This window comes from Arvicola amphibius, chromosome 5 (genome assembly GCF_903992535.2).
Source record: "Arvicola amphibius chromosome 5, mArvAmp1.2, whole genome shotgun sequence".
Taxonomy (NCBI): Eukaryota; Metazoa; Chordata; class Mammalia; order Rodentia; family Cricetidae; genus Arvicola; species Arvicola amphibius.
In genome coordinates, this window is record NC_052051.1 from 71,658,117 (window position 1) to 71,680,991 (window position 22,875).

The 22,875-nt window shown below is 46.4% G+C and overlaps 1 protein-coding gene across 1 annotated transcript in view; it reads left to right on the top strand.

Annotated features, from left to right (window-relative positions):
- The first annotated feature begins 1,775 nt into the window (after positions 1-1,775).
- The window catches only part of Nat10 (N-acetyltransferase 10), a 36,139-nt gene continuing 15,039 nt past the window's right edge, over positions 1,776-22,875 (top strand). Inside the window, exons 1-9 of the mRNA XM_038331030.1 lie at positions 1,776-1,944; positions 2,822-2,946; positions 5,204-5,265; positions 8,140-8,254; positions 8,350-8,457; positions 11,668-11,801; positions 14,895-14,988; positions 15,108-15,206; positions 19,077-19,213. Of these exons, the coding sequence (XP_038186958.1) occupies positions 2,944-2,946; positions 5,204-5,265; positions 8,140-8,254; positions 8,350-8,457; positions 11,668-11,801; positions 14,895-14,988; positions 15,108-15,206; positions 19,077-19,213 (752 nt within the window). The 5' untranslated portion in view covers positions 1,776-1,944; positions 2,822-2,943. The remainder of the gene's footprint in view (positions 1,945-2,821; positions 2,947-5,203; positions 5,266-8,139; positions 8,255-8,349; positions 8,458-11,667; positions 11,802-14,894; positions 14,989-15,107; positions 15,207-19,076; positions 19,214-22,875) is intronic.

Below are 22,875 nucleotides of genomic sequence, written 5' to 3' on the forward strand. Positions count from 1 at the left end.
AATTTACCTGGTTTCGCACTTTTATATTTGTTCTGTAGCCACCGTCTTTGTGGTAGTGGCTCCTGTGGCTCGTGTGTATAATACCAGCACTCAGGAGGCTGCGACCTCAGGAGGTCGGATTTCTGAGAACCCCAAGTGGTACAGAGTTGAGACACTGTCTCAAACAATGAAGGAGTAGTGGGGAATCTATCCGTACCTCTTTTATCTCTCCCAGCTGACTCCCAGTCTTGATTTTCCCAACGCCTTGAAAGAAAGGTGTCAGAAGTAACTTCGTCCATGGGCCTCAGTTAGCATGGGAGGGTAATGCCCACAAAGGAACACCTCCATTCTAGCTTTTAAGTTTGAAAACAGCTGGGCGGTGGGTTGGCACACACTTTAATACCATTACCTGGAGGCAGAGGCATGCGGATCTCTGTGAGTTCGAGGCCCAGCCTGGTCTACAGAGCTAGTTTTAGTACAGCCAGGACTACACAGAGAAACCCTGTCTTGAAGGAAAAAAAGTTTGAAAACAGTGATTGAGTTTTCTTAGCTAGAGCGGAGGGAAGTAGCTTCGGTTGGGGGTTTGCCTTGCAAGCGTGAAGGACCTGAGTTTGGTTCCACAGAACCACTTAGAATATGAGGAAGGCAGGGTTAGTGGTGTATACCTGTGGATAGCCGGTGCTGATGGCCAGCCTCGCTTCCTGGAAAGGTTCCAGGACAGTGAGAGAAGCTCTATAAAATTGTCAGCTAGAGAGCTGGGTGGGGATAGTGCACACCTTTAATCCCAGCACTTGGGAGGCAGAGGCAGGTGGATGGATCTCTGTAAAGTCGAGGTCAACCTGGTCTACAAGAGCTAGTTCCAGGACAGGCTCCAAAACTACAGTGAAAACCTGTCTCAAAAAACATTTAAAAAAAAAAAAAGCTAGAGGCCACCACCAGTCTAAAAGTTTTGGGTTTTGTAAAGGACTAATGGGGGCTGGAGAGATGGAAAAACTAGCCGCTCTCGCAGAGGACCCGTGTTTGATTCCCAGCACACACATGGCACTGCACATACATGGTGCACAGACATACAAGCAGGTAAAACACCCATACACATAAAATTCTTTTAAAAAATTAAATAAAGGACAAGTAGTTTCTCAGGGATAACTAGATCCTGTCTCAATCCTTCGTTTTCTTAGCGAAACACTGCCTTTGAGACATGACCCATGCTGTGGACAGAGAAGTGAGGGATTTGTCTAGGAACCATGAGTGTTGTAACCTGCTAGCCTCCCATCTTTCCCAGCTCTTTGGGAAGCAGCGCAGTTAGTGGAAACATTGGTTTCAGACTTAAGGTAATGAGGTATCTAGGTTTGGTTTTAAGCTTTGGTGTGGCCAAATAATTAGACTTTGCTGTTCCTGTTACCCATCTTTTACAGCAAATAGTGGAGTAGTTTACACATTTTCCGAAGTGTGTCTCACGTGCCTGTGTGTGTGTGTGGGGGGGGGTGGTTATGCGTGTGTGGAGGTCAAAGGACAGCTTTGTTGAGTTGGTTCTCTATTTTTACCTGGGTTGTAGGGTTGGACTCGGGTTGTCAGGCTTGCTTGGCATTCGCCCACTGAGCTAATTGTCAGCCTGCAAAGCCTGTCGTGCCCACACCATCCCAGAGTACCTTACTGTCCTTCCCCCTGAAGTGAAGCAGTCAAGCCCTCTGCACTCGCCGCTTCTCGTTCCCACCAGCCCTGTGGGTCTGAGGATCACTGAGTCTCTCTTGCCTGTTCTAACTGCCTTTCTGGGAGATCGGTGGTATTACAGTCACCGGAAGAGAGAATGCGGCAGCTGCAGAAGAAACTAAGAATGGCCACCTTGAACGTAAAGAGCAGGACGACCCCTTTGAGCTCTTCGTAGCAGCCACAAACATTCGCTATTGCTACTACAATGAAACCCACAAGATCCTGGGGAATACTTTCGGCATGTGCGTCCTCCAGGTGGGTGGATTCTTCCAGCCTGGCACTTCCAGGTGTGGGGGTGGTGTGGTGGCTTAGACTGCGTGATGCCCCACTGAGAACAGGGATACAGTAAGTCGAGTGTACCCGCACACCACTCCCACCTGCCCTGAGCCACACACGGCCACTCCCTACCCCATTCATTCCCATTCTGGCCCTTCAGAGCCACACCTTTCCCTCAGCACAGTTGAAGTTCTTCACTGGTGTTAGTTTTCTCGCCAGACAAGCTCATCAAACGTATTTCTCAGTTCAGGTGGTTGTTAGACAGTGTTTGACTTCATTTGATATCTGTGATCCTCCTCTACACCCGCCATGACAGAATGTCTGTGCTCAGCTCCATTCAGTTATTCACATAGGTACTGGGACCATGATTATGTAAATTTGAAGATGGGAAGTCAAGAATAGGAGTTATTAGGTTTCCCCCCCTCATCTCTAGTGAGTTGTCTCCTTGGGGTGCCTCAGTGGTTATTTGATTTATTTTTTTATTTTTTATTTATTTTTTTTTTTGTTGGTGTTTGTTTTTTGGTCTCAGTGTTCTGCACATTATCACGGCACGGAATACACTGGGCAGTAGCTCCCCATGTGGTGTAGTTCAGTTTTGTCAGTTTGTCTACAGATTGTCCAAAAAAGGAAAGATACTTCTGAAATTGAATGTCAGTCAGTGAGAATTGGAAGACTTGCTTCCAAAAAGTTCATTAGATTATATTACCCAATTCTCCTGTACTCCAGGAATGGGCTGTCTCCTGTGGTACCCTTTGTTTGCTGGTAGGAAGGTGTGAGAGGTGACGTGTTGGGCTTGTGCCCTGAAGCTCTCATTGCTGTACCACTGCCCCTTTCTAAGGTCTCTGATTCCTCCTAGGATTTTGAAGCATTAACCCCGAACTTGCTGGCCAGAACTGTGGAGACAGTAGAAGGCGGTGGACTGGTGGTCATCCTGTTGCGGACGATGAACTCGCTGAAGCAGCTCTACACAAATGACCCATGGTAAGAGTGCTTCCTGCCTAACAAAGCGCTCTGCTTGGGCTGGCGTGTGGGCCCCTCCAGTGGGTGCTTCGCACAGCAGCCAGTCAGCTCCATCCCCTCACTGCAGGTGGGACTTCTGTTCATCAGTGGGTGCTGAGTCTCCGAATGTCACGTGTGTTTTTAGATAGGTACAATTCCACATGGTGAGGTGCAGTGCAGCTTTTGGTTTGTTTTTGCTTTGTGATACAGGGTCTCACTTTACAGCCACGACTAGTCTTGAACCTTTGATCCTCCTGCCTCAGCCCCGAGTGCTGGACTTGTAGGTGTGTAGTACCGTGGGCCTGGGCCCAAGTTTGTGTCTCATACAGAGGGATGTGTGTACATTTCCTCGCTGGCACTGATCTTTTGAGGGGAAGCAAAGTGATAGTTGCTGTTCTTCTTCAGTCTGGCAAGAATTTAAACTGTGGGGGAGCTCGTGCCCCTCCTAAACAAGGCAACGAGGAGGTGGGGCTGTTTTGCCAGGTCATTGTCCTAAGAACCAAGTTTAAAGTTATCCCTGGGATCCAGTGGCTCAGGAATGGTGCTGCGATCGGCTCTGGCATCCAGTGAGCTGTTTTTCTGGTGAGATGGGCTTTCTTCAACCTGTAGGCTGTGTCTACCACTCCCACGCTCACCGACACTTGCCACTAAAGGCCGCCGTATACCTTCAGACATGTTTGGCACTTCTACGCCAGGGCCTTTGTGCCGAATATTCCTTCTGGAATGTGCTTCCCTTGAATACCTGCATGAGAATGACCTTCAACTCCATCTTCTTTCCTTCTCCAAGTGGTGGGATTACAGGTGTGGGCCACTGTGATGGTCACTCAGTCTTTTAGAGTGGGCAGCTCCACCTGTCACTCCTTTATCCGCATCGCTGTCCCAGCCACTGTTCTGTTGCTGTGAGGGGACGCCATGACCAAGGCAGTCTTAGAAAAGAAAGAAGTTAGTTGGGGGCTTGCTCACAGTTTCAGAGCTTAGTCCATTATGGTGGAGAGCATGCTAGCCTGGCTGCTACTGGTACTGGAGAAGTAGCAGAGAGGGGGAACAGGGAGGGGGCAGAGTGTAGGCTGGCCCTGGCTTTTGAAACCTCAAAGCCCACCCTAGTGACGTGGTTCCTTCAATAAAACCACACCCTGAATTCTTCTCAAGTAGTGTCACTGCCTGATGACTGATGTCCTGGTCAGGGTTATTGTTGCTGAATTGTGATGGAATGCCATGACCAGAAGCAAGTCAGGGAGGAAAGGGTTTATTTGGTTTACACTTCCACGTCACCGTTCACTGAAGGAAGTCCGGTCAGGAACTCAAACTAGGGTAGGAACCTGGAGGCAGGAGCTGATGCAGAGGCCATGGAGGATGCTGCTTACTGGCTTGCTGCAACTGGCTTGTTCAGCTTGCTTTCTTATAGAACCCAGAACCCCCATCCTAGGGGTGGCCCCACCTACAGTGGCTGAGCCCTCCCACAGGTGCCCCACAGGCTTGCCTACAACCCCATCTTATTGAGGCAGTTTTTCAGCCAAGGCTTCCACCTCTCTGAGTACTCTAGCCTGTGTCAAGTAGACATAATTAGCCAGATTAACTGAACATTTAAATATATTAGCTTATGGGGGCCATTCTTAAACCACTACAGTTGTGTTTCTTCAGAGCACTTGACAGCTCCCAAACATTGTTTGTTTTCTGTCTGTCCTCTGCTGGTGGATTGGGGAGAGCAGACTTGGCTGTGTCCACCTGGCGTGCATGAAGCACTCGTTAGATACTTGTGAGTGAGCGAATGGATGACTTTGTGCCCACGTTAGTTTACTTACTCATTCCGTCTCTTGTGCTTGCTCCCTGCTCATCCATTCTGCTTCTCGTTTCTGAAAGCCCTTCCCTGACTACCTTAAAGAAGTGGGTCTTCTCATTCGCTGTCAGTGCACTGTTTATTGTTACACTTATTGTCTTGAGCTGTTTGGTCATATACACTACGGTGCGAACAGAATTCTCGTTAGTTTACAGTGCACATGCAGCGTATCTGGCACTAGTTGGCATGTACATTGAGCCGTGCTGTGGTGCTGGAGGAACTGTGGAAAGCATCAGTGGTAGGTGAGGGGCAGTGCATGGGATAGCGACCTTGGGCATGGTGTCTGATGCTGCACAGCAGAGGGGCGGTCTTAGTCCTCACAGTTGCCGACGTGCCGAGGGTAGCATTTCATGTTGCTTTTAGAAGATTTTGTCAATGGATGTTGTCTCGCTTTTTTCTTAGGATGTACATTCCAGGTACAGGACGGAGGCCCATCAGGACGTGGTGGGAAGATTTAATGAGAGGTAGGTCTGCAGGTCGGTTCCTACGATTGCTGGAAATCAGAACGGGACCCAATCTTGGACCCAACAAATTTGCTCTTGTATCAGAGGGCTTTCGAAACCAAGTGAGGCTTGTTTTGTTTTGAGACAGGTTTCTACTGTGTCGCTTTGGCTAGCCTCAAACGTAAGACTTCCCTGCCTCGGCTTCCCAAGTGTTCATCCAGCTAGCAGTGAGATCCTGATAGCAGCTGTACTTGTAAAACCACCTGGACGAAGAGAAAGGGCTGGGCCAGGAAACTGCACTTAAATCTTACTGCTGCTCTGACCAGCTTTGGCTCTTAGCTTATTGTTCTGCCCAAGGGGTGGTTTATCTGGAGTAGTGGTTCTCTGCCTTCCTAATACTGCGACCCTTCAGTACTGTTCCTCATGTTGTGGGGACTCCAACTCTAAAATTATTTCTGTCACTACATAACTAATTTTGCAATTGTTATAAATGGTAAATATCTGATATTTAGACTTAGACAACTGTGAAAGGGTCATTAGAGCCCCAAAGGGGTCATGACCCTGGTTGAGAGCTGCTGCTTTGGATTACTTTCCCAGAAGGCATCAGAGAGCACTAATTTGGTTTTTTTTTTTGGGGGGGGGGGAGTTTGAGACAGGGTTTCTCTGCATAGCCTTGGCTGTCTAGAACTCGCTCTGTAGACCAGGCTGGCCTCAAACTCACAGAGATTTGCCTGCCTCTGCTTCCTGAGTGCTGGGACTAAGGGTGTGCGCCACCCCTGCCTGGCTAGAGCACTAGTCTTTTAAGAGTTACCTTGTGGTAAGAGGGTTTTCTGTCCAGTTAAGTCTGGGAGCTGTTGATAGTTTTATGAGTTTGTTGGAGCCCCTGAAATGTTTTGCAGCCGCTAGAACAGTAACTGTCGACCCCACAGGAGTCACATCAGATATCGATGTTATGATTCCTAACGTCATCAAAATTACAGTAGGAAGTAGCAATGAAATCATTTTATGGTTGGGGGTCACCACAACATGAGACGCTGTATTAAAAGGTTGCAGCATTGGGAAGACTGAGAACCATTGAGCTAGAATGTGTTTAACCGATTATTTTCCCCTGGAGCTTCCTTTTTAAAGAACCTAAACAGCCAGCGAAACGCTCTGAGCCCCTGGTTCTCAACCTGTGGGTCCTGATCCCTTGTGGGACGGGGATAGAACGACACTTTCACAGGGGTTGCCCAGGACCGTCGGAAACACAGATATTTACATTGTGATTCATAGCAGTAGTAAAATCAGTGATGAAGTAGCAAGAGAAATAATGTTATGGTTGGGGTCAGCACAACGTGAAGAACTCTAGTAAAGGGTCACAGCATTAGGAAGGCTGAGAACTACTGCTTTAGTTTTGGTCTAGAGCAGTAGTTTTTATTGGGGGTGGACTTTGCCCTCTAGGTACATTTGGCAATATCAGGAGATCGTTTGACTCTGGGGAGAGTTTGGGTAGAAGTGCTATTGCACTGAGTGCACAGAGCTGGGTTGGTGCTGAAACCAAGTGGACCAAACATTTGCGTGAAAAAGAACCATCAGCTCAGTTCTGCTGAGGCCAAGAAACCCTCCAGGCCTCGACAAGCTCAGGGTCGTTCGACTTCAGCTGAATATGGTATAGGCAGGAAAGGAGCAACAGCATGCTGGTGACTAGTGTGGATGCTGTGAACGTAGAGATAAGTCTGTTGGTGTTGTGGTTCATGGTGTGTGCGTGTTCGTGTGTGTGCAGTTGTCCACACCAAGTACCAGGGAGGTACTCATTAGAGCTCCTGAATTTGGTCTTATAGGTGGTTGTGAGCAACCCAACAAAGGTTCTTAGGAAACCCACCTGGGTCCTCTAGAAGGGTAGCAGGCACTCTTAACTGCTGGTAGTCTCTCTAACCCTCCCTTTTCTTTTAAGGTTTATTTTATGTCTATAAATGTTTTGTTTGCACGCATGTCTGTGCAGCACATGCGTCTGATGTGTCTGGTGCCAGTGGAGGTCAGGGAAGGGTGTTGGATCCCCTAGAATTGGATTCTGAACAGTTGTGATCTGCCTTGTGAGTGCTAGGAGTCAAACCTGGGACTTCTACAAGAGCAAGAGTTCTTACCCTCCAAGAGGCTCTTAAAAGCTTGCTGTCTTAGTCACTGTTACTGCTGTGGAGACACCATGACCAAGGAGACGCTTATGAAAGAAAGCATTTAATAGAGGTTTCCTTGGGTCTCAGAGGTTTAGTCCATTATCATCATGGCAGACAGCATGGCAGGATCATGGCAGCATCCCTGGCCGTGGAGCAGTAGCTGAGAGCTACATCCTGATCTACAGGCAAAGAGAGGAGGGTGGGCCTGGTGTGGGCTTTTGAAACCTCAAAGCTCCCCCCCTACTTCCTCTAAAAAGGCCACACCTCCTAATCCTTCTCAAATAGTGCTACTCCCTGATGATTATGCATTCAGATAGATGAGCCCATGGGGGCCATTCTTGTTCAAACCACTGCACATGCGTGGAAAATTAAGAGGGCCTTTTTTCCCTCTCTTGCTTTTTTTCTTCCTGTGACAGGAGGCAGATTTGGGTTTGTGCTACTCTGTATAACTGTTGACCATATGTAGCTTGGGTCTGGAGTCCCAGCTGCCTTATTGCTAAGGAGCTTTGGGTAAGGGGTGGCTCAAATGATCCAGGAGCAGTGGGTGCCTGCTGACAGTGGAGCTCCTGGCTAGGGTCCTAGGTTTTCCTGTGTAAATACTCAGGTGACTTGCAGAGGTGGCTGCAGCATCTCATTGAGCTCCACCTGGGTTCTGACTCTGGTGTTTCCTAAAGAATCTTGAGTCTTGCTTAGATGTTGCCTGCCTTTCCTGTCACCTCACTGCAGCCGCTGTGTCCCACAGGTTTATTCTCTCCTTGGCCTCTTGTAAGAAGTGTCTTGTCATTGATGACCAGCTCAACATCCTGCCCATCTCCTCCCACATGGCCAGCATTGAAGCCTTACCTCCTCAGGCCCCAGTGAGTCTGGGTTGGGGGACGAGGATCTGGAGGGTGTCAAGTATAATTTTCATGTGAGCTCTTAGACCGGGGCAAACTGTTTTCTCTTCTGATAGGACGAGACACTCAGCCCTGCTGCTCTGGAGCTGCAGGAACTGAAAGAGAGTTTGCAGGACACTCAGCCTGTGGGTGTTCTGGTGGACTGCTGCAGGACCCTGGACCAGGTACGTGTGCACCCCAGGGCTCCCCATGCTGTTACTGACAACACAAGGTAGGACGGCAAGAAGAAAGCAACAGGAGCAGGTAGGACGTGTCAGCTCTACAGCGTCAGGGCTGTGCTGTCTGTCAGTGAGCCGTGGTGGGGATGGGTTGTATTTAAAGAGGAATTGTCTTCCATAGAGAATGATAGTTCTGTGTTCTTTAATTTCAGCTAAGTTTGGTGATACAAAAGGTTTTGTTGTGTTTTGTTTTGTTTTTGTCCTAGACAGGCTTTCTTGGTGTAGTCCTGACTGTCCTGGAACTCACTCTGTAAAACAGGCCTGCCTCTGCCTCCTGAGTGCTGGGATTAAAGGCATGTTCCACCACTGCCCGACTGGTACAAAAGTTTTTTGCTTATGACATATACAAGAGTCAGGGAAAGTGTTTCTGGCTCCTTTTACTAATGCCCCATCTACTGCGAATCTTCTCTGGGATTGATTGGCTTGGATATATGCTAATAGCAATTTGAATGGAAATACCAAGACATGTTTCTGTGCTTGCTGATGTGACCAGCTAGTTTTATTCAGTGGCTTCTGGGCCATGATGCTTTGATAGTTAGCAAGGCCCAAGGCCTTCAAGCTGCTGTTCGTTTGAGTTCTGCCCAGCCTTGGTCAAATGAGCAGCACAGGACTCCTCCCTCCTCATAGACAGCAGCTGCAGTGTACCCCCTCCCCCCACTCAGGACTGAGTTTCAATAGGCTGGCTTACCTTTTCACTCTGGAAGCACGGGTCTAGGCTCTTTGGGTGTTGGCTAGGTTGCAGCCTCTAGGTTGTTTTAAACCACTGCTGGGCTAGTGAATGAGGGAACAACAGGATTTGAGAGAAACTATAATACTGGGAACAATGTTACCAAATAAAATAAAAATAAAAGCAGCTTACTCAGGAGGCAGAAGCAGGAAGATTGCTGTGAGTTTTTAGTCCAGGCTGTGCTATATATATATACTGAAATCCTTTCTCCAGAAAAAGGGTGGAGGCTCAGTAGAGTGCTCTCCTGGTGTGGGTAAAGCCCGGGGTGGATCCCCAGCATTGAGTAAACTGGGAAATTCTACTGCTCCGGAGGTGGAAGCAGGAGACTCAGAAGTTCAAGGTCATGGTGGGCAACCGTGAGTTCCAGACCAGCTTAGGATACATGAGACCCTACCTTTAGAAAAAAAGAAAGAGAAGCCATGTAAAACAAGCCAGTTAGTGAAGCATAAAGGCATACACGTTAGTGCAATAGAAGTAGCGTCTGTGTTTCCAGCTGTTTTGCTGTTACCAACAGTGGTGCCAGGTATGAGGATGTATGCCTGTATTCTGCATGCTTGTCCAGTGACTGATGGGAAGATAATTGTTTCTGAGGCCAACCTGGGCTATGTGCAGCAAGCCACTGTCTCAGAAAAGAATTACTATTAGTACATTCTCCCAGATGGACCTGGGCCATTATAGATCCAGGAGCTGCTGGGTCAGAGATTGTGGGCATTGGAATGAGTGTGCTGCCAGTTGGTAGTGCTGCTGACAGTGCAGGAAAATGCCTGCCTTCCAGATTTCTCTACAGTTACATTTGAGTCTATACTAATCAGATGTGGGAACGTCTGATCATTGTTTTTAGTGAGCAGGGCAGGCAAATGATTATTGGTTATTTCTGTTTTGCTTTCCCTTTTGGTTATCATGTCTGCATTACTTATATATTTGTCTTTTTCATGTTGGCCTTTCATTTTAGATAAGTATTTTAGGATACATTTTAGTCTATTTATAATTAGCATTTAGAACTTCAGTTCCCTAAAATTTAAAAAGTAAAATGTAGTTCAGCAAAGGCCAAGTTAGTACCTGGAGCCTCAGTCCCTTGGGTGTTTCCATCAAAAGAACCTGATGTCCTGAAGCCTTTCCCCATCTGTATTGGGCCTTCATCTTAGAGCCACGGTCTTAAGAGCGAGACTTGCTCCTCAGGACGGGTCTCAGATCCCAGCGGGTGTCCAGATTTGATCCTCAGCAGTAGTGCTGCTCCCAGTTAGTCATTGTTTCCCTCTAGTGTGGCTGGCGCCAGGCTTGCCAGTGAAATGAGGATACCTGCTTCAGAGCCCATCCTCTGTAGGATGAGACAGATTCTGTGTGGAGGAAATTAGCAAATCCTATGGTAATAGTGGTAAGTGCTGTGTGGAGCTGAGAAAAAGGAAGGGTGGCTTAGAGGCCTCAGCACGTCAGGGGCTTCTAGGTGTAGTGGGGAGGGGTGGAGTCTTTTAGAGGGCCCTTGAAGGGGCTTTGCAAGGAGTTCCCGCATAGATAGTGTTGATGGCATGGGCCTGAGGCAGGAATGTGGTTCAGGTGCTTCAGGCCAGCGGGAAAGCCCGCAGGGCTAGCAGCTTGAGGGAGGTGGTGGGGGGAGATGGATGCTGTTAAGGCCACTGGGAAGTCCGAGGCGTGAGAGATGGTGACATGAAGAGTTTGTGTCTCTTCTGGCTGCTGAGACTGACTGCAGGTTGTGGGAGGATGTGGGTCGAAGCAGGAAGGCTAATTATGAAGCTGCTGTTTTCTGGTGGAGTGAGCTGGAACAGGAAGGGCTGTGAGGCAGAGCTGGAGAGGAGGGCACGAGGAATTGGCAGGACCGTTCTTGAAATGGGTCACTGAAAGGACGTGCTAGAAAGCTGGGGTTGGGTGAGAAAATTGAGGGTTTAGCACAGAGAATCGAACAGTTAAACTCGGATAGGGAAGCCAATAGGTGGAGGTTTAAGTCTGAGATACCTGTTGTATGAGTGGAGCTGCAGAGCAACGGTTGCAAGCACCTCAGAGTATGGCAGGGGGAAAGAGTCTTACAGTAGAGACAGAAACTTGAGCCTTGGGCACTTGCTTGGTCCTTTTGGTCTTTTTGTCTTTGTCGTTGGCTCCCCCCCCCCTTTTTTTTCAGGACAATGTTTTTCTCTTTAACAGCTCTGACTGTCCCAGAACTCACTTTGTAGACCAGGCTGGCCTTGAACTCACAGAGATCAGCCTGCCTCTGGGATTAAAGGTGGGCCTCAACGGCCCAGCAGTCCTTTTGGTCTTGGCAGAGCTGAGGAGCTGACTGAGGGGGTGCTGAGCAGTGCTTTCTGGCCTGTAGGAACTGATGCCCTTTTGGTTGGCCTCGGTGCCAGCCTGACCTCTACACTGAGATGGTGGTGAGAGCTTTTCTGGCCGTTCACTTAATGCTTCCCTTTACACAGGCCAAAGCTGTTTTGAAATTCATCGAGGGAATCTCTGAGAAGACCCTGAGGAGTACTGTCGCCCTCACTGCTGCCAGGGGACGGGGCAAGTCTGCAGCCCTGGGCCTGGCTATTGCTGGGGCAGTGGCATTCGGGTAAGGGTTCCTTATGGGTAATGTGCAGGATTGGGTTAGAAACCTGGTGGAGTTGTCTCTGGTTCTTCATCAGGGCTGGTCAGCTGTAAGTTCTCTCTAGGTCCTGGGCGCTTGTCTGGAAGCAGCAGCACTGCTCCCTGGTCACTGAGAGGCATACTGGGTACAAAGGCAGTGCCAGGACCCTTTTGTTTACTGCTTGCTTGAACAAGTACAAATATAAAGAAAACCTGTCAGCATGAGTGTCATGTTATGACCTTGGTTGTTGGATTTCAGTAGATGCTTTCTGTCCTCGTCCTGAGTGGGGATTTATGTAATTGCCCAGTGTGCTTTACCATCTCAGATGATGGACCTCCCACCCATTGTCCTGCATGTGCAATCCTCCTTGGCGATATGTATTGTAGGTGGAGGCTGCTCATTCGTCTCCTGGCCACCCAGTCCAGAATAGTAACACAGGAACTATATTAATTACAACACTGCTTGGCCTATTAGCTCAGGCTTCTTGTTAACTAACTCTTATATCTTAAATTAATCCATTGCTAATATTTTGTATTTTACCACAAGGCTTGTGGTTTACCAGTAAGGTTCCATGGTGTTTGTCTCCTTCGGCAGTTAGATGGTGTCTCCTTGACTCCGCCTACTCTCTCTGTGTATCTCTTCCATCTTGACTGTATTCTGCCCTGCTATAGGCCGAAGCAGCTTCTTTTACTAACCAATGGTAGTAAAACATTCACAGCATGCAGAGGGGAATCCCACATCATTTTAAATAGTTCTGCGGACATTTTGTATGTGTTGTAAATGAAGGGCCCAGGGGGTTCTAATGACTACCCGAGATCTCCCAGCAAGTTGTTGCTGGCAGAGCTGTGGCCAGAGCTGTGGCCTTGGCCTCAGCATCCACTGAACCATGACTTCATAGTTTCAAAACAGTCCAGCTAGTAATGAGTGTGAGACTGTGTTGCACGAATAACAAAAACCCAGAGACAGATGTTGGGGTTCAATCTGAAGATCAGAAAAGCAAAACAGCCAGCCACTGGCTCTTACCTCTACCTCAGACCAAAAATGGGCATCCTGCCTCCACAAATCCTCAGATTGAGACTGAGAGTGAGACCTATCTTCTTCCGTTTTATATTCCTCTCTAGTGCTGGGATTAAAGGCGAGCATCACCACTGCCTGACCTCTGTGGCTAACTCCTGTGGCTGCTGGGATTACAGATGTGTGCCACCACTGCCTGCCCTGTATGGCTGACTAGTGTGGCTGCTTTGCACTGATCTTCAGATGGACTTATGTATTAAAACACAAATAATACACCACTATTAAGTTGCCCTCTTGTCAGGACACTGGGCTGGGGGCAGTGTGTAGTGTTACTAGTTCGGGAACTGGGGTGCCATGGGAGACGTAAATGTAGCAGCCTCCACCTACAATACATATTCTCTGTGTATTTTCCATCTTTATGTGGCTTTATTTTAACCTCTATTTCATTTATTTTTACTTTTACTTTTTTTGAGACAGGTTCTCTATATATCTTTGGCCTGGAATAACTCTTTAGACCAGGCTGTCCTTGAACTCTCAGAGATCCCTCTGTCTCTGCCTCCAAGGCATAGGGATTAAATGTGTGTGCTACCACACCTTGAAGTCACAGAGGTCAATCTACCTCTGCCTCCTAAGTGTTGGGATTAAAGGTGTGTACCACCACACCCAACTTCTCTCTTTCTTTTTTCTTTGTTTGTTTGTTTTTTAAGAACTTTTAACCTTTAGCCTGTATATAATTTTAACACACTGTAAACCATTTAGAGGTTTTCTTTGTCTTTGAATCTTTCTTTACTGTATATTTCTCTTTTTCTGACCACACGAGTCTTTAATTTACCAAGCAGTATAAGTAGGATTAAAGCCGTGGGCTTTGGCGGCTAGATCCAGCCCATTCCTTAGCTTTCTGTGATTCCAGCCTTGTGGCTGAGATATTGGCCAGAGCCTTGTTCATTGCCACAACTCTACAGTGTTTCAAGGTCCCTGCCAGCAAGCAAGCTGCAGCATTCTGCTCAGAGACCACACTCAAACAGTCTGTAGTCGGATTGCCTGCCTGAAAGAGTCAGTTTGCCCTGGCAGGACAGCCCAGAAAGCCAGCATTTTAAAACAGTACAACTTTTTTCCTGCTGTGGCTGAAAACCGAAAAGCGCACGTTCAGCTTTTCATCAACACCGTTTAAGTGTTTCGTAGCAGGACCTCTGAAAAGGGCTGCAGGGTTTTGCAGCTAAAGCTGAGTCAGGAAGCCTCTCTTAGATGAGAGTGCTTGCTCTAGCAAGCAAAGCCAAACCCGAGAAATTGCTGCTACTGAGAAAACATGCTTTACTCTATTCTTTCCCAAGCTTTCTCAGGCTTTCTGTGAATTCAGTTATCCACATTGGGCGCCATTCTGTGGTGTGGAGCTGCGGGCCGGCTTCCCGCCGCCCGGCTCCCAACCGCCCGGCAACCAACCACCGGCTAGCTTTACCCGAAATAATTACACAGAAACTGTATTCTTTTAAACACTGCCTGGCCCATTAGTTTCAGCCTCTTACTCACATCTTGACTAACCCATATCTAATAATTTGTGTAACACCACGAATGTTGTCTTACCGGGAAAGATTCAGCATGTCTGACCTACGGCAGTCTGCCCCAGAGAGGCGAGGCATGGCGATTTATCTCACTTAGGAGAGACGTGGCATCTGACTGAGCCATCTACCTCACTTCCTTCTTCCTGTTCTGTCTACTCCACCACCCACCTAAGGGCTGGCCAAGGCAGTTTCTTTATTAAAACAGAAAACCCTCCCACATCAGCAGTGTGCGGGTTCTTATAGTCTGCCGCTCAGCATCTCTGAACTGATGAGTTAGCTGTGTGCCAGGGCTTGCTACCAGTGCATCCATAACCTGCTAGTATTGGTTTGGAAAAGAAGTGTGCTCAGGTCCCAGTTGCTTTCTTCCTTCTCCCTTCTATAGACTCTGGTTATCACTTGTGTGACAGAAGCAATCAAAAATGATTAATTAATTTTGTTTTCTTCTTTAAATGTCCTAAATCACCTTATTTCTAAACCACCCTTCCCCCTTTCTTTTGTTCTTCAGGTATTCCAATATTTTTGTTACCTCCCCAAGCCCGGATAACCTCCACACCTTGTTTGAATTTGTATTTAAAGGATTTGATGCTCTGCAGTATCAGGTAGGAAAGCAGGGTAAGGCGGTCTGCTTTAATGCTGGCTAAGCCCACTGCTCTGTGGAATGCTTGCTTTCTCTGTAGTCAGCCTAAAACTTGTCCCGGTTCACCTCTGTCTTCACCAGGAGCACCTGGATTACGAGATTGTACAGTCTCTAAACCCCGAGTTTAATAAAGCGGTGATCAGGGTCAACGTGTTCCGAGAGCACAGACAGACCATTCAGGTGAGGCTCTGTGGGCCAGGGTCCCAGCTGTGTGGTGTCCCCGCGGATGTAACTGCTGGTCCTTGACACAGCAGTGGTGTCTCAGCTGACTGTGAAGAAGCATTCCGGTCAGCTAATAAAAATGCATGTAGTAGGATTGAACAGCACAGTTTGTCTCTTGACTGATGAATGGGACTGAGGGTATGCTAATAAGTGAAAAAAAATCGTGGTTCTGGTCAGTTTGGGTTTTGCTGAGTTACTTAGGTTTTGAAATAGGATATTTGCAGCTAGAAGAATAATGTCACCATCTCAAAGGAAGAAGCTTTGCAGCATGTGCTGGGCGTCTTTGTGGTTTAGCCAGTGCCCCATTTCCCTTTCAAAGAGCATTTTCCAGAAATCTCCATAAATCTCGAGCCCTCTGTAAGCCTAAATGCTCTGCGCTTGTCTGAAGGCTTCAGTGTTGTTCAGTCTCTGTGAGGCATCGTGTGACAGGATTACAGAGGCACCGAGACTCACTGGCTCTGGCTGGATGGATTCATTGATAGCTTTTGAAGCTAGATTGGAATGGGGAGTGAGCCGAGTGAACTTGGCAGTTTCTGATCCTTGAACTTTAGCCTGAGGAAGCAGTGAGGAGACACAGTGGTGACTGTAGAGGAGACACAGCGGTGAGGAGACACAGCGGTGACTGTAGAGGAGACACAGCGGTGAGGTGACCTGTAGAGGACACACCTTTAGGCAGATGATTCACATCACTGTGTATGTCTTTACCCTGATGTTCTTAATTAGTTTTATTAGATTACTTTTTTTAAAAAACATTATGTATGTGGATGTTTGCCTGCATATATATCTTCATACCACATATGTGTCTGGTGTCTGTTAAGGCCAGAAGAGGACTCTGCATTCCTTGGAATTGGAGTTAAAAATGGTTGGATCCACCAGATGGGTGATCATTGGGAGAGCGGCCAGTGAGTGCTCTAACCCTAAGCCATCTCTGACGCCCCTGGATCTTTCTCTAGGCTCTTCATTTTGCCCATTTCATCCACTGGTTACCTCTGCTGAGGGAAAGCTGCTGCTGGTGTGGGGTGGGGTGGACTGTTGGCTCTGAGAGTACAGGGAACTGTGAAAACTCCAGAAATATACACAAACCAGAGAAGGAAAACATTTCCCGGAAATGCTCTAGTTTAGTCCTGGTTTCCTTGTTAGGATGGTGTAGCCCAGCACCCTTTCTTTACAAGATGCCTGTGTGTGTAGACTGTGTAGACTCTGGATGAGTGCAGAGGGGGCGGCTTGGCTTTCTGAGACTCCAGCTGTGTTCTTACTAGGCTGGAGAGTGAGAGAAAGAAGAACATTAGATTAAAGCAGGGTGCTCCCTGAAGGCCACTTTCTGTACTTTATGAGATGATTGTTAGGAATCAAGATGTGGGGCCCTATTGAAGATGTGAGACCAGGAGCGAGTAGGGCAGCTCCCTCTTTGATCCAACCACCTCCAGAACAGCCTGATCTTCTTACTCTCATAGGAAAGCACAGAGAGCAGCCAGCACTCAGATGCCAGCATTCACAGTGGCGCCATGCTGGCGGGCTTCTCTTGCTGTGTGTCTGTGTGCAGGCTCGTGTAGTGCCTTGCACCTTTTAATTCTGCATCAGTTGCCAGACTGTAGAATGACGCTTAGAGATCAGCTTGATGCACCTTAAGTGCTGGGTGAGGAACTAGGATTTGGGTTTGTTTTGTTTTCTACAACAATTAGAGAATTGTTGAGCTTTATTTAGGCTTAGATGTGTGTATGTCTAGTTTTGTGGGATTTCTTCCAAATTCTCCTTTACATTGTTTGTTCCTAGTTACCCTCAGACCACATTTTTTTTTTTGAGTTTTTATTTTTTTAAGTCCTGACGCATTGTGGGTACAGTGCAGAGGCTCTGAACTTTTGTTTTTGTTTTTGTTTTGTTTGACCTCTGACTCACTGTCCTCCTGTGTACGAGTGCCCGCTTATTTGTCCTGGCAGCCCAGAACCAAGAGAATGACACAGAAACTATATTAATTAAATCACTGCTTGGCCCATTAGCTCTAGCTTCTTATTGGCTAACTCTTTTTTTTAAAAAAAAAAAAAAAAGATTTATTTATTTATTTATTATGTGTACAGTATTTTCAATATTCTGTCCTCATGTATGCCTGCAGGCCAGAAGAGGGCACCATATCTCATTACAAATGGTTGCGAGCCACCATGTGGTTGCTGGGAATTGAACTCAGGACCTTTGGAAGAGCAGGCAGTGCTCTTAACTACTGAGCCATCTCTCCAGCCCTTGGCTAACTCTTACATCTTAATTTAACCCGTTTTTATTAATCTGTATATCACCATGAGGTCATGGCCTGCCAGCAAAGTTTTAGTATCTAGTCTATCTCCGGTGGCAGATCCATGGCGTCCCTGACTCTGCCCTCTTCCTCCCAGCATTCAGTTCAGTTTTCCCCGCCTACTTAAGCTCTGCCTGTCAACAGGCCAAGGCAGTTTCTTTATTCATTAATGGTAATCACAGCACACAGAGGGGACTCCCACATCACTACTGTCTCAACTTTCTGATTACAGGTGTGAGCCATCACACCTGGTTGTTTTGGTTGTTGTTTGGCTTGGTTTGAGCCATAGTTTGCCTGTGTTACTCAGACTTACCCTAACTCACTCACCGTGGAGCTCTGGGCGCCTGAGAACTTCCTGCTTCACGTCCTAAATGCCAGTTTACTGATCTGCACCACTGTGTGCAGTCCGTCTGCGTGCTGTCTCCCACAGTTCTCTGATTATTTGTGAAATTGAATTATCTTTAATTTTGTAGTTGGTTATTCATATTGCCTCTTTGACATTTTAAAAATGGCAAAAAAAAAAAAAAAACCCAAACAAACCCTAAAGAAATCAATGGGTTGTCTATTATACTTAGGACAACAGAGGTGGGGGAAGAGAAGGGATGATGGCTGATGGGTATGGGGTATGGGAAGAAGAACAGTGTGGACTTAGGAGAGAGGATCTGCAGTTTTGGCTGCATGGGAAGTTTGAGGCTAGCCTGGGCTATATGACAATCTCCTTCCCTTCCCTCATCCCCTGCCCCTCCCCCAAAAAAGAGTCATCTGGAAATTGCCTACCATACCAGAGGTTGGTGGCGTCAAGACAGAGAGCACAGCACATAAATGAAGTCCAGGAAGAGCTGTGCCTCCCACCACTGCCCTCCTGATCTGAGGCAGAAGAAAAGCATGAGACACAAAAGAGGGGAAGGACTGTAGCCACTGTCAGTCAATGCTATAAGCCAGGCTAGGTCCTTCTACATAAAGATCTTGCCTTTGTGTGCATGTTGTGTACATATATTTGTGAGTGAACATATACAGATGAGGGTATGTGTGGAGGCCAGAGGCCCATGTTGGGCATCTTCCTTGGTTGCTCTCACTGAACTTGAGCTCCTGGGCTGGGCTGGCTGGCCAACAAGCCCAGGCAGTTCATCTCTATCTCCTGACCACTGGGACTGCAGATTCGTGTGCTGTGCATTTATGTAGGTGTTGGGCAGGATCCAAACTCAGGCGCTCATGTTTGTGCTACAGATATGTTATTGACTGAGCCGTCTCTCCACCCCCTACTGTGTTTTGTAGAAGAAGGAACACGAGGCTCTGTGAGATGGTATTACCTGTTCAGGGTCACATAATCAGAGAATGAAGTGTTTGGTCCCAGGTGTCCAGCCTGAAGCCCATTTCATTCTTGACTTGCCTAAGTAGATGTGGGAAAGGGGGGACAGTGAGAGCGGACAGTAGATGTGGGAAAGGGGGGACAGTGAGAGCGGACAGAGCAGCTTTTGTGGTCCTCATCGGGTATGGTGACTTCCGGCGGCCACGCTTACAATCCAAATCTTCTTTCTCTGCAGTACATCCACCCTGCAGACGCTGTGAAACTGGGCCAGGCTGAGCTCGTTGTGATTGATGAGGCGGCTGCTATTCCCCTCCCCCTCGTGAAGAGCCTGCTTGGGCCCTACCTGGTTTTCATGGCATCTACCATCAATGGGTAAGGAACCTGGGTAGAGCTGTTACTCTTGTCTGTGATCTTGCAGACTAATTGAAATGTAAAGAATGTGGTGGGTTTGACCATGCAAAACTATTCAGTATCAATGTGAGTGTGGGCAGCTTTGTTCTCCCTGGGCTTCTTCCGTAGGAACTGCCTCTTTGCTTGTTGCTTCCCTCTGGTCTGATGTTAAGTGGGCACCATAAGATTGTAGAATCGTGGAGCCTTATGTGATTCATTCCTGTCTAAGTATGGTCAGGTTTTTAAAAGTGCCTGCTAGCAATACCAATGTCTTATATCTTAGGATGTGGAAATGTAATATTAAAATAGCTATAGTTAGCATTAAAAACAGGCTTAATATTGTTATTCTTAAAACTTTAAAATAGGTAATTCACCTTATATAGAAAATGGCAAAAAATAGGTAGCTGGCAAAAGGGAAAAAGTAAGCGATAGAATGCAAGGTTGTATTGCCGAGGCCTTGGATTAATCCCAGCACCTAGAAATTTCAGAAAGAAGGGGTTGGGAAGATGACACAGTGTAAGAGTGCTTGCTTTGTTTAGCACAAGAACCTACTTTGAATTCCCAGCATCCACATAAAAAGCTAAACATGGCTGTAACCTTAGTGTTGGGGCAGGTGGTAGGGGTCGGGAACAATCCAATTGGATCTGAGAGCCCACTGTGCAGCCAACCAAACTGGGGGAGGTGGTGTGGTGGACATCAGTCAGTGAGAGTGTAACTAACGCAGGGAACAGTAAAGGGAGGGAACTCCCAATGTCCTGCTCTGGTCTCCACGTGAATATAGTCTTATGTGCCCACACAAGCATACGCATGTATCACATGCAGACCACATACATAGATATAAAAAATCCTTCATCCCAGCTATGTAGATACTTTGTGTATATGTTCTATGCACTTATTTTTCATTTATTTACTTATTTATTTGTTGTTTTGAGACAGGGTCTTAACTATGCAGACCAGACTTATTGAACAGAGATCTGCCTCTGTCTCCTAAGTGCTGGGATTAAAAGTGTGTGTCCCACTCTGGCCTTTTCATTTTTAACAAGAACATAAAGTTTACATACTGTTGTTAATATGTTTTACACATGTATTTTGAGATCTCTCAAGGTCAATAAAAATGTATATTCAGTATTGAAAAGATTCCTGTACAGAAATCACATCTTTAAGAGAGAATCTATATTTCAGACTTATGACACGTAACATCAAAAGTATTTAAGTAGAACAGAATTTTACCATTAAAGCAGCTTTATTGTGATGTGCTTACCAATGTCAAGTCTATAATTCACAGTTACATAACCATGCTCACCACAGTCAATTCTAAAATGCTTTGACCTTCCCTAAAAGAAACTCTGTTCTCTCCTCCTGCCACGTGAGTCCCAGGGGGGTCAGACTCAGGCCTTGAGGCTAGGTGGCAGGTGCCTCTCCCTGCTGGGCCATCTCGTCACCCAGCGTGTAATCTTGTATAGTTGGCTTTTTACGTACCTCCAGTGCTCCAGGGTTCACCTATGTAGCCGTGCCAATATTTCTTTCCTTTTTGTGGCTGGGTGATGCTCTGCGTGGGAAGAGGTCCTGCTTGCTTGTCTGTGAGGGCATGTGGGTTCTCTCTCTGCTTGGCTATTAGTGAAGCTCTACATACGTTTGTATACAGGTTTCTGTGTGAATTTTTTCAGTCACTGAGGAGTGGAATTACGCTGTCAAACTGAAACTATAACCGTACGACAGGCTACCAGATGGTTTTCCAGAGAGCTGCACCATTTAATTCCCAATATTTCAATAACTTGTTGCCAAGCATGATCCACCTCTCCCCTCAAAAAATATTGGATGGAAAATTGCAGAAATCTTGTTTTGCATAGCTTGTATTAGAGTTTATTGTTAAACAATTGTTACTAATTATTGCTATTTGGTTACCGTACCTAATTTATTATAGTTAAACTTTACCATTGATATGCATATATAGGGAAACCATGGCATGCATATGGGATTTAATCCTAGCTAGAGAATGCTCCCCCTCTGCCAAAGGGTTTAGTACTGTGTGGGGATTCTGAATTCCCCGCTTGTACACTTGTATATTTTGATGATGGTAGCTATTTCTGCTGACTCTGAAATGGTGTCTCACTTTGCTTTGCATTTGTTTTCCCCTGATTAATGATGCCCAGGATCCCCTGCTTGCTGTTCTTTTTTTTCTTTCCTCTGCCTCCCTCCCGTACTGGGGTTGAACCTAGGCCCTTCCACATGCTAGACAAACACTCTACCACTGAGCTACATCCTCAGGCTGTTCTGCTTAATTTTCTGGTTGGGCTATTTGGTTTTTTATTATTGAGGTGTAAATTTTATATTCTAGGTACAAGACCCTTATCAAATACATTATTTACAAAAATTCTGTTTTGTGGGTTTTCTACTTTTTTAATAACAACTTTTTTAACATGAAAGTTTAAATTTTGTTGCTTTTTTTATTCATGGATTAATTTTTTTAACATTTGTGTGTATGTGCATGCGTGTGTGTACACGTGCAAGGGGGTAGGTGTTTGTGTGTCAGTGTATTATGAGTGGAGGTCAGAGGACAGCCTGCCAGAGTCAGTATGCAGTCCCAGGGACTGACCTCAGACCGACCATCAGGTTTGGCAGTAAGCATCTTTACCTGCTTAGCCATCTTTCTGGCTTGAATTTTGTTGTTTTTTTTAAATAAATAGGATTCCTTTGGAGAAATTTGTTCTGTGGGGTAGTAAGGAGGAATAAAACCCTTGAGCTTTGTAGTGTTTGATCATTCTGTACAAGTAGGATTTGAGTAAAAGGAAGCATTCTTAGTCTTGGAATGTAATAACAGACACTATGAAACTATGTAATTAATACTAAAGTAAAATAGAAAATCATCAAGTGTGTCCTGTGACTATATGTGACTGTACTGCTAACAAGAAAGAAATGTTCAAAAATGAAGAGCTGGCTCAGTGAGAAAATTATAAATGGCTTAATATTTTCAAGTTTTAAAATTACATTTTGTACCAGGGCAGTAGTAGTGCATGCCTTTAATCCCAGCATTTTAATTGCAGGCAGAGGTAGGTAGATCTCTATGAGTTGGAGTCAACCTAGTCTACAGAGGGAGTTCCAGAACAGCCAGGGCTACACAGAGAACTATCTGGAAAAACTGTGTATATAAAATGTGTGTGTGTGTGTGTCTGTGTCTGTGTGTGTGTATCTGTGTGCACATGCTCACTCACCTGTACAGATGTATGTGGAGGTCAGAGGATAGCTTCCATGAGTCTCTTCCTTCTATCGTGTGGGTCCTGGGGATTAGACTTGGGTGCCTCGGCTTGGCAGCAAATGCTAGGCACTTTACCTACTGAGCCATCTCACCGGCCCCGGTTCTGAGGTTCTGGTCTATGCTGTCACTCATGGCATACAGCCAGCACATTTCATTTTTATTTAATGTTTTGTTTTATTTAAAGATTTATTTACTCATCTACTTTTTGTATATGAGTGCTCAGTCTTCATGCATACCCAAAAAGGGAATCAGATCCCATTACAGATGGTTGTGAGTCACCATGTGGTTGCTGGGATTTGAACTCAGAACTTCTGGAAGAGCAGTCAAATGCTCTTAATTGCTGAACCATATTTTCAGCCTATTTTAATTTTTACTATTTATTTTGCCT